The sequence below is a fragment of the Ipomoea triloba genome, chromosome 11 (genome assembly GCF_003576645.1).
Source record: "Ipomoea triloba cultivar NCNSP0323 chromosome 11, ASM357664v1".
Lineage (NCBI taxonomy): Eukaryota > Viridiplantae > Streptophyta > Magnoliopsida > Solanales > Convolvulaceae > Ipomoea > Ipomoea triloba.
Genome location: NC_044926.1, coordinates 5,000,165 through 5,011,253, shown reverse-complemented (window position 1 = coordinate 5,011,253; position 11,089 = coordinate 5,000,165). Strand labels below are relative to the sequence as shown.

Here is an 11,089-nt window from a genome sequence, read left to right as displayed (position 1 = left end):
CTATACCTGCTTATGGAAAATTGATATTAAACGTGGATGCTTATGTTCACCAGAATACGAATCACGTTGGTATTAGTTGGATACTTCGAGATCATCACATGGTCTTTGTAGCGGCGAAGCTTGTTACGCAATTGGGACCATTGTATCCGAGAGAAGTTAATACACTAGATGTTCATAAAGCTTTAAGTTGGCTTAAAGCTAACCACTGGGATGGTCTTATTGTGGAAACAGATGTTGAAGTCTTACTTACTAGTCTTCATAAACCTAGCATGTCTCCTTTTGGTTTGCTGATCGAAGACATTAAAACTATGCTTTCGGGTTTTCAAGATGTTATGTTTTCGTCATGTTCGTAGAACGGCCAATACTGTTGCTCATCTATTGGCTAGTTATGTTTTTTTCTCATATTACTTGTGCGACTTGGATTGATTTGGGTCCCATTTTTATTTATTCTGTTGTAACCCAAGACTTGATATATTATTGTTTTTTGTTTTTTTTTGTTTTTTGTTTTTTGTTTTGTTTTTTTTTTGTTTTTGTAAAAAAATGTAAATAAAGAGGTTATTGAATGATATATATCGAATTTGTTTGGAGATATTCCTTTATCTTATTTATTTCTTTTATGAAGTTTGGCTACCACTCGAAGCACAAACACACAACCATGTATTTTCTCACATCACTTTATATGGAGTTGAAATATTGACTCTAAAAAGAGCATTCATATACAACTAAAGGGTTGTATCATTATCAATCACTAAAGGGTGTGAGAGATATTTTGAAAAACAATTTGGGCGTGTAAAATCCATCATTTTTACAGAGAAACTAATTTTTATGCAAAATGAGATGATAATTCATGTTGGTTATTCTCTCATAGGATAACATATTTAGAAGATGTCTCTTAGAGAGTTTAGGCCTGATGTTATTTATTGATATTGTAAAAATATATTCCACCTGTTAAATTTTAATTATCATGTTTATTATTTAGGAATCAATTCATTTTTTTCTTTAATATTTTCTTATTATTTTAATTTTTTGTTTAATATTATTTTTAATTTTATTTCATAAATTTTTAAATATATAAATTTTATATATTACTATTAAATTTAATATTTAAAAAATAGAATTATAAGTGATTTTACTAATTTCAATCTTGTTAATCAAATTAAATACATGGAATGAAATGACTTATTTTTTACTCAATTTTTCTTTCCCACTCTTGGGGTAAAAAAATGGTTTCTCCTACAATAGAGTTTTTTCCATTTTCGGTCCTATGACTTTAGTGTTTCCGTCAATTTAGGTACACGACTTTCATTTTGCCACTTTTAGTCCTTGACTTTAATTTTTTTGCCACTTTTAGTCCTTGACTTTAATTTTTTTGCCACTTTTAGTCATTGACTTTGATTTTTTTTCCACTTTTAGTCCTTTCGGCCATCTGAGCGACAACTTTTAATCGAAATCAACAAATTGTTGCGCCATTAAGTGTAAAAGTGTATTTTGATAAATTTCTAAATATATTTATAAATAAAACCAGATAAAAAAATAGGAAAAAGAAACGTTATTTGCTTGTTCTGCTTCGCTTTTTAAGCAACAACTTTTAATCGGAATCAATAAAATATTGTGCCATTAAGTGTAAAATTGTCTATTGATAAATCTCTAAATACATTAAACGTTATTTACCATTAATGACACAACAATTTGTTGATTTCGATTAAAAGTTGTCGCTCGGGTGACCGAAAAGACTAAAGGTGGAAAAAAAATCAAAGTCAATGACTAAAAGTGACAAAAAAATTAAAGTCAAGAACTAAAAGTATCAAAATGAAAGTCGTGTACCTAAATTGACAGAAACACTAAAGTCATAGGACCAAGAGTGGAAAAAACTCCCTACAATATATACGAGTCGAATCTAATCTGATTCATCAAGAGTCATCAATACAAATAAACGAAACTTCCCATTGACGAGCATTTCCCCCTCCACAGAAACCCTAAACCCCTTAGACGCCATTTTTTTGGGTGCTCTCTCCGTGGAAAGCTTCAATGGCTGTAAGTGCTCAATCTATTTCACTTAATTTTTTAAACTTATTTATTCTTTGGCTTTATCGAAATTGTTGTTCTCTCTTGAAACAAAGTGCCAATTCGCTTTTAGTTCCAGACTTTCAGCTAAGTATCGACGTTGGAATTTACGATCTAAATCAAATAGCTGATTCACACCGTAATTTATCTCTTATTATTTTATAAAAAATGTTAAGTGTTGTTTTTCACTTTTCACTTGCAAATTGATGTGTAAAACCTCTGCCATTGTATTTCGAGTTCAAATGTTCAATGAGAGTGTGGAAATGGATGTAGCTCGGATACTCGCCTTATTTATTTGTGCTTTCGTTTGATAGGGACAAACTTGGATAGAGGTAGTACAGCATGTCTAATTTGTAGTTGTTTAATGAAAAATCCATATAGTTTGTGGTTTAGTTGAAATGAAGGTAGAAATGCATTTTGGCCCAGCAAACACGGGATTTTGTTGACTAGATCTGTATGTCTTGTTGGACTTCTGAAATCAATGGACTGGAAAGTGGAAACTAGTGGATTTTTCAAGCTGCAGTAGGTTGGGTAGTAAGCTGTAGTGTATTTGTCTATATATGTGGACAAGCAGAGAAAATTTCTGCAGTTTTGGACTTTGGAAATCAATGGAATGGAAAGTGGAAACTAGTGGAATTTTTAGAGCTGCAGTTGGTTGGATAGTAAAGTTGTAGTATATTTGTCTGTATATATATACAGGCAGAGAAATTGTCTGCAGTATCAGATTTGGTGTTTTTCTTAAATGTCTACTAAGTGTTTTGTTATGCCTCTATAGAAGCTGGTTAATAGCTAATGTGGTGTGCTTACATGGTTGTTACAGACAGTACCAGTGAATCCCAAGCCTTTCCTGAACAACTTGACTGGAAAGCCCGTCATGGTGAAACTGAAGTGGGGAATGGAGTACAAAGGTATGTTTAAGAAAATTTTTGGTGTTGCTTTTGGGAAGACGTATGCTTCAAAGACTAATACTTTTTTTTTGTTTTTTTTTTTCCCTTTCAGGATTTCTGGTCTCTGTGGATTCATATATGAACTTGCAGGTAATAAGATAAACCCAAATTTCTCAGTTTTATTTGCATATAAAGTATCTAAAGATAATTGCAACTCTCATTGTATTTCTCCCAATCTTAGTATGGACTATGGAGTAATTCATTGGCATTTCCACTTTTTGATACAATTATTATTTTCATTCTTTTCAGCTGGCAAATGCAGAAGAATACATTGATGGACAAAGCACTGGAACACTTGGAGAAATCCTCATCAGGTAATTTTCATAATTGATATATTCGCTGTTGGATCCTTTGAACACGTAATGCCCTTGTCCTAGGATTATTCATGTTAACATCTGCACCATGTCAATGAATGTCAAAGCTCAAAATGCAGTCTTATTTATGTTTTTCATTTTTCCTTTTGTGTGTGTGTGTGTGTGTGAGAGAGAGAGAGAGAGAGAGAGAGAGAGAGAGAGAGATTTCATTATTTTCATAGAGGTCTGCCACTCTTTTAGTTTTAGAAAATCTCTAGTAGCATGTACCTAATGCATGCCTCTTTGCCGCATAACAAAAGAGATAAAATCAGTTCCTTTTAATTGCTTAGCAAAAATATACATATCTCTATATTCTAGACCCTGCTTGAGTAGTTCTCTAGAATTGCTGAATTGTAGTTTTCGGTGCATCTCTAGAAATCAAACATTTATAAATTTTCTCAATCGGTTTGATTTCTATTTAAGGAAACATGACTCCTCTCACCTATCACGTATGCTAGTGATTCCTGCAGCCTCAAATTATGACTACCATAGTCAGGCTTGTGTGTTTTATAAAATCAAGTGCCATGTATTTCCTCATTGACATCAATTTCTTTCGGCTTTCTACAGATGTAACAATGTCCTCTACCTTCGTGGGGTACCTGAGGATGAAGAGGTGGAAGATGCTGCCGAGTAGAACTAGGAAGTCCACTGCGTTGCTGTAGTCATCATCTGGAGAGGCAACCCGAGTACAAGCTCATGTCAAACAATGCTTCAGCCTATCCTCAGAATTGCATCATGTATTGGGATATTAACCACCTTGTGTGTAATTACTTAATGACACTAAGCATTTTTAAGGCTGCCTTTTGCTGTAAAAGATTGTCGGATTATTTCTTTCAGGGATGGATGGATGATTAAGGTGCCAACATATCCCAGTTATGCTGCAGAAGTTCATGTGAAGTATTCTGATTTTAATGCCAAATTTCAATTTGCATTTTTCAAGTAGCAATTAGCATTATGGTTTTTTGGTTGAGAAAAATTAGCTTTTTGGTTTCTTTGCTGAATTCTCAAATCTCAAACCGCGAAATTCATATGGATTATTTTTAGGGTGTGTTTGGAAACACGCAGTGTTTGGCAAAGGGGAAAATACTAAAGTCAATGAAAATTGATTTCTGGTCAAAGAAATATTTAACAACCTTATTAGAATTTATTTCCATGCAAGCCTGTTGCAGACCCTTATCATAATAGATCCGTAGACCCTCCCTTAGACCCCACAATTTTGCTATGAAGCTCCCTTCGCTAACCAATGTTCATCGTAAAGCTCTACCGTTCTTGTTTTCTTATGAATACACCTAAGGGAGGAGTATAATATTTGAGAGTATATATAGAAGAACTCTTATTTATTTATTTATTTTTATTTTAAAATTTATTGTTATTATTTTTAAAACTTTTAACTTTTATTTTTTTTTAAAATTATTTTTTAAAACACCTCTGCTCCGCAGATTTGATGATCGATGACTATTTTTGTTCATAGGCAACTAGTGTAGCTGTCCAAATTTGGAGGTCGCAACGAGGCCCATATCTAACAAAGGCGAATGCCTTAGTCTTAGAGGAACAAAGACAACTGGCCGCCTTTTATCTCTAAGCGACAAAGACAATAATCGAACAACCATGATTGTCTATGGTTGGTCAGTCAGCTAACATAAGTGCATTAGATGTCCGTCAATGGAAACACCCGCTTGCTTGTCAAATTAAAGAAAATTAATAAGCGGTCGTTAATGTCACATCAATGATAACCGGCTAAATAAACAATAATAGAATTTAAGTACACTATTTTTACCACTTTATTATATTTTATTATTATTTTTTCAATTAAGAATCTTTTTTTTTTTTTTGAAAACTTCAATTAAGAATCTTAATTACACAATTTGTTAGGCGTAGGGGCAAATTTAACAGTGTTTTTCATTTTTAAAGATACGGAGAAGAACACAATATTCTTGGAATGATTCCAAAATTCATACCAAAGCAGAAGACTTGGACGTTAAAAAACTTGAGATAAAAAGACAGCGCACACAATTTTCTGCCATTTCAGTTACCAGTCTACACAACACCACTCTGCAGGACACGAGATCGGATTATCCGCTCAGTCCGATCTCCTCAAAATTTTCAGATCCGAATTCTCCAACCTCCTTTCTGTAAGAATTCCGTTTTACTTCCCTAATCCTGAATCTTTTGATTCCAAATTTTCTTAATATGATGTTACAATGCATCATTATGGGCGTGATTTTGATTTTTCATTTCCTTTAGATTTCTTTCCTTTTCATTCCCAATTTTGATATCGGAGCCTGTTATATCTATGAGAACATTGCAAATTTAATCCAATTTGGGTCGGGCTGGTGATCTGCTGACCTGGGTTGGTATTTACTTAGAAAAAGTTCAGTGAAAGAATTAGAATGCGGAGTTGTACATATATTTATTTCGCTGGATAAATGTGAAGAGTTGAACTTTGGGGCTGGTTATAATAAGCTCAAGGAGTAAGGGATCCGGGTTTAATTGTTGTTGCTCTTACTATTATTATCAATTCAAATTCTAATTTTACTGCATATATTATATAATTCTACTTGCAGTGCTTTTTTAAATCATATTGGTCAGTCATAGTATTGATCTTATGCCAGGTTGTTTGTAGTAAGCTTTGCTTTTCCAGAACATCATTGAAAGTGCTGTATTTCCTTGCTAGAAATGCTGATATTGTCTCTTAACTGAAACTCAAAAAGATATTTTAAACTTTTAGATAAAAATCATTGAAACATGTGTTTTGCTTGTATCTTATGTACTAGCTTTGGTCTTGTCTTTAGAAAACCGTTTTTTCACTTTTGTGTCGGTTCCTATTTCAGTTTTTCAGTTTTATAGCATTGGTAGGACAACTTGGTATTATGTGATTTATGTCAGTCTGTTATAGATTTGGGTGGTAACTACTTTGCATTGCTTTCTTTGGGACCACAGCTACCTAGTTAAAGAATTTCTTATTGGTTATCATTGGAGTTGCTTTTTCCATGGCTCCATTCTGTTTCCCATACTTGAGCAACCTAACTCTGACCTTTAACTTGATTTTCTTGATTGATTATCCTGGAAGTAAATTGCCTACACCACTTGTCCCCATAAAGAAATAATCTTACTTTCTCTGTTAGGTTTCAGCCTGCTAGTATTTTCCTTCTGATTCATGACTTGGACATAGCATATCAGTATATTTAAGATTGGTTACATTTTCCACTTCTTCGAAATTTCCTGTATTCCACTTTCAGTGAACTTTTTATTATTTTAAACTATTTGTATAATTGTATTATTTGTATCTTAGAGTTTTCCAAATGTAAGTATGTAACTAGTTTTGTATTCTGTATGTCCTTTTACTTATTGTTCAGCTCTTTGGTCATCGCGCCTCAAGTAAGCTGCTATGGGGACAGATAGTCAAAGTTGGTATTTGGATTTAAGCTATGACCAGTGGACAGCTCTCTCTGTATCTGGTCCACATCCGGCCGCTCGCTACAAGGTTCTTTACTCTGAACACTGTTAGATGGCCCCAAATAATGAAAGATCTTTTGTTGGCCATGCCACTTTCTTTTTCTTCTTCTATGTTTTCCCCCATTAAATCTCTACGCCCAAATTATGTTGGTGCAGTTTCAATACTTTCATAACCAGAAATTTCTCCTTTTCAAATGTTTAAATTCTTATGTTGTATCCCATGGCTTCTGGTGCAATTTATTTTTTGAACAACAGCATGCTGCAACTGTGTTAGACGGGAAATTGTACATTGCTGGTGGAAGTCGAAATGGTCGATATCTGTCTGACATTCAGGTAGTGGTCTTGCTTATTGTTATAGCCTATCAAATCCTTGACAGTTGGTGTTTTTTTTTTTTTCCAAAGATGGGGATATATATTTTTTATTCACTGAGACAGCTTCTATTTTTAAAATTGCACATTTTTTCCTGATCTGTGGTCTGATAGTCATACTCACAAACCATTACTAACATCTTCCCTTTATTCGTGTTTGACTCAAGACTCCATTTTAACAAAGAATATTTAGACGATTTGGCATTAAAGTGTAGGTCATGTTTCTATTTTTTTCTCTTCACTTATTCACTCCATTCTCAATTCACTGGTAACTATTTCTGGTGCCATTGTGTTTTGTTTATTATGTTAATTATAATTTTTTTTTTGAAAGGATGTTAATTATAATTATAATACAGAGTATTCATTTTCTTAGTGCTTATTTTTCTTCTAAGAAGGAATACTTAGGATGTAGGAGATAGATAAGTACTTTTCCATGAAGTGAAATTGTCTGATAACTGGTATCATAGATTTTTGTTTTGTGTTATTGCTATTATTAATAGGATATTATAATTTTCATAATTTAAAAAAATTGCTAGCTTATGGCCTCAGACAAGCAGGTGTTTTCTGTAATTATTAAACCTAGAGAGAATTTCAGTGCTATTGCCAAAATCCTGGCAGTGTGGTTCATGTTTAAAAAAAAATAAAAATCTCATTAATACATGATTTTGATGTAGAAATTTTAATTTTTTGTTTTTATAACAAATGTTGTCTCCTCTTCAGGTTTTTGATCTTAAATCTCTGGCATGGTCTACAATAAAATCAGACACAGAAGTTCTTCCAGCTTTATCTGGTCATTCTGTGGTGAGATTTAATGCAGAGTTATAGTTTTTAATCTACTTATGGAAAAAGAATTATAATTTTAAATCTGTTTATTGATTTATATGTAAGGTTCAGCTTTATTCAGTTCTCAATTGAACTAGTTGTTTGGTCTGTGTCATGCAGTCATAAGGTCATTGTACTGTATGGATACTTTATTTCTTTATTATGATGTTTATTTCATTGACAGATTAGCTGGGGTCACAAATTGCTGCTTCTTGCTGGCCACTCAAGAAGCATTTCTGACACTGTAACAGGTTTCCATTTCTTGCTAGTGTTTCAAACCTTGCAGAAAACCTATTTTGTTACCTTTTTAACCGTGCACCACTTTTTTTTGTAGTTTGGATCATTGATCCGGAATCACAGCACTGTAGCATTATGGAGACCTTCGGAACACCTCCAGTAAATAGCTGCCTCAACAACTTTTTATTTAGTCTCTAACTGGTTTACTTTATTTTTTTTGGGTCATAGAACACAACCAATTGTATTTTTCTTGCTACAATTTTGTCAGTTGGGTATTATAAAAAAAAAAAGACTCAGCTCTATTTCATGCTTCATTTTTAGGTTATATTTTGTTGACAATTTGATGTCTGGTTTTTCTAACTTGTTTGTAATGCATTTCCAGGTAGCTCGTGGTGGGCAATCTGTGACACTCTTTGGTTCTAAGCTAATAATGTTTGGCGGAGAAGACAAGAAGAGGCAACTACTGAATGATATTTATGTTCTTGATCTTGAGACACAGACCTGGAGTTCTGTGGAGACCACGTAAGTATCAATTTAGTGTAGCATCCACTTATGGTGTATGCCTCATGAAGAGTTCTTCATCACGTTTTTTTTAACTTGATAGGCAGACACCTCCATCTCCTAGATTTGATCACTCAGCTGCACTACATGCAGAGCGTTACCTTCTAATTTTTGGTGGCTGTTCTCATTCAGTTTTTTTCAATGACCTGCACATACTGGACTTGGAAACGGTAATTTTACTTGTTTGACTGTGTTTTAATATTTTAAGTTTTTATATAATTGTATCTTTCGGCATGGTATCAAGATGCAAAATGAAGTGTTGGGTGCGGTTTCTGATTGCTAGTTTCTATGAGTATTGTTCCTGTACTGGATATTGATGATGTGATAGGTATGTCATAACAGATTTTATTAGAGAAATTAATTTTTCATAGGAGTTGGGAATCGAAATATTATCTCAAGATATGGAATGATGTTGCTCTTCATAAGTTCTTTAGTTATATAAATGGTTTAAAGATGCGATATGTTAGCTATTTGATCATCCAATGATGTTTTTCCTCGTTATAGATCTTATAGTCCTTCATATAATCATTAACTATTTCATGCTGCATTTATAGAGGTATGTTTATTAATAAAAAGGTTTGATTTATTATCTACTAGATGGAATGGTCCTGCCCACAACTTCAGGGTGATCTGGTTAGTTCACGGGCTGGCCATGCTGGAGTCACCATAGATGAGAACTGGTACATAGTTGGTGGTGGAGATAACAAAAGTGGTAAGTAGTACATATTGTGTGATGTGGTGTGTATTTGGGATTTCTGTTTACAAGACATATTGAAGAATTTCTATTTTGTTTGCAGGTGTGCCAGAAACTCTAGTTTTGAATATGTCTAAGCTTGTTGTGTCAGTGTTGACAAGTGTCAAGGGGAGAGATCCACTTGCTAGTGAGGTCACTATCTTTCACTGTTTTCAGCTAATTGTTCCAGATATTGGTTGCTCTTACATTAGAAATCCAGTATATAGTGAATGTGGTAGACATTTGTTAAGTTGAACTGTATCTCCTGTTAACACACATATGCATTATTTCTTATTATTTGTGTGTTTTCTGATTTGAAATTTCTAGCAAAGAGAAGTGTTACATTCTTCTTTATCCTTCCTTTTTTCCCATGAGTTTTTTTGAAGTAGTTAGGCAGACTTGAGCTTCATTGAACTATGGTGCCAACAAAAAGAAATAGCAGCAAACTAATAGATAAATTTGAATAGCATAAACAATTTATCCTGTCAATGAATTCAATTTAGAAGTAACAAAAAGTTCTGAATTAGGTTCACAAAGTAAAATAGAGAAAAGGTATGTGACTTGATGCATAGTATTGAGCATGGATATGCTTTTTTTTTTTCCCCTCTCCCCTGCTTCCTAGTTTTCAGTCAGATGATGATAAACATGAGCATACTTTATGTAAGATTTATTATTAACAATGTCCTAAGCCTAATTGGAGATTTGGAACAGGGATTAACTGTATCCTCAGCATTACTAGATGGTGAACATTTTTTGGTTGCATTTGGTGGCTACAATGGGAAATACAGTAATGAGGTATCTTTCCAAATAGTGATTTACTATGTTATGAGTTCTTATATTCTCTGTTACTAGTAGCCCAGGACTTATTTTTGCATTTAATTCTCTATTAGTTAATGTGCTCAAATCCTTGTTATCCCTTTAATGAGTTGATAGAGGGAGACAAGAATGTTATAGGAAATATGATACGCCTTTGTGAAATGGATGTTGGAACATCTTTTGGCTACATGGTGGATGCTTTGATGCAATAAAGTAACTACACCCATTATATAACTGAATTTTGTATGTTAGGCTTGCTTCAAATGAAAAAAAAAAAATAGTGAATAAGAAAATTATTTTTCTCAACACTGTAAACTATATGCGATGTTGACCCTTAACAAAATGTGTTTATGGGCGTTTGTAATTCATTCTTGGTTGGTACTATTAATTAATAATTATATAAAAAACTGCAGGTTGAACTTTAGAACTGGGTTTATTGTATCTCAATTTCTTTAGTTGACACTATACTTCTTGTGTCTATCAAATAAAAGGATTAAATTGGTAACAACTCCTAATTCAATGACAAATGTAATACATTTCCCCTTTATTTATTTATTTATTTATTTATTTTTATGTTTGATATTTATACCTTATTTCAGTAGTATGTACATATCCTGGAGAGGATGTTTGACCACTTCTCAACAGATATCTCTCTAACATGAAATGAATAGGTTTCACGTACTGTCAGACATTCTGAAATGCATTAACTTTTTTTTTTTTTTTTTTTTTTA

The 11,089-nt window shown here is 33.1% G+C and overlaps 2 protein-coding genes across 2 annotated transcripts in view; both read left to right on the top strand.

Annotated features, from left to right (window-relative positions):
- Positions 1 to 1,919: 1,919 nt before the first annotated feature.
- On the top strand, positions 1,920 to 4,303 carry LOC115997118 (probable small nuclear ribonucleoprotein F). The gene is made up of 5 exons (XM_031236619.1): positions 1,920 to 2,034; positions 2,885 to 2,972; positions 3,064 to 3,101; positions 3,261 to 3,325; positions 3,932 to 4,303. The coding sequence occupies exons 1-5, from the start codon at positions 2,029 to 2,031 to the stop codon at positions 3,996 to 3,998; spliced, it is 264 nt and encodes an 87-aa protein (XP_031092479.1). The 5' UTR covers positions 1,920 to 2,028; the 3' UTR covers positions 3,999 to 4,303.
- A 990-nt stretch (positions 4,304 to 5,293) lies between these two features.
- The window catches only part of LOC115997565 (acyl-CoA-binding domain-containing protein 6), an 8,307-nt gene continuing 2,511 nt past the window's right edge, over positions 5,294 to 11,089 (top strand). The window contains exons 1-11 of the mRNA XM_031237148.1: positions 5,294 to 5,496; positions 6,721 to 6,848; positions 7,076 to 7,153; positions 7,910 to 7,990; positions 8,196 to 8,262; positions 8,346 to 8,407; positions 8,631 to 8,770; positions 8,853 to 8,979; positions 9,407 to 9,521; positions 9,607 to 9,695; positions 10,254 to 10,337. Coding sequence (XP_031093008.1) covers positions 6,753 to 6,848; positions 7,076 to 7,153; positions 7,910 to 7,990; positions 8,196 to 8,262; positions 8,346 to 8,407; positions 8,631 to 8,770; positions 8,853 to 8,979; positions 9,407 to 9,521; positions 9,607 to 9,695; positions 10,254 to 10,337 — 939 coding nt within the window. The 5' untranslated portion in view covers positions 5,294 to 5,496; positions 6,721 to 6,752. The remainder of the gene's footprint in view (positions 5,497 to 6,720; positions 6,849 to 7,075; positions 7,154 to 7,909; positions 7,991 to 8,195; positions 8,263 to 8,345; positions 8,408 to 8,630; positions 8,771 to 8,852; positions 8,980 to 9,406; positions 9,522 to 9,606; positions 9,696 to 10,253; positions 10,338 to 11,089) is intronic.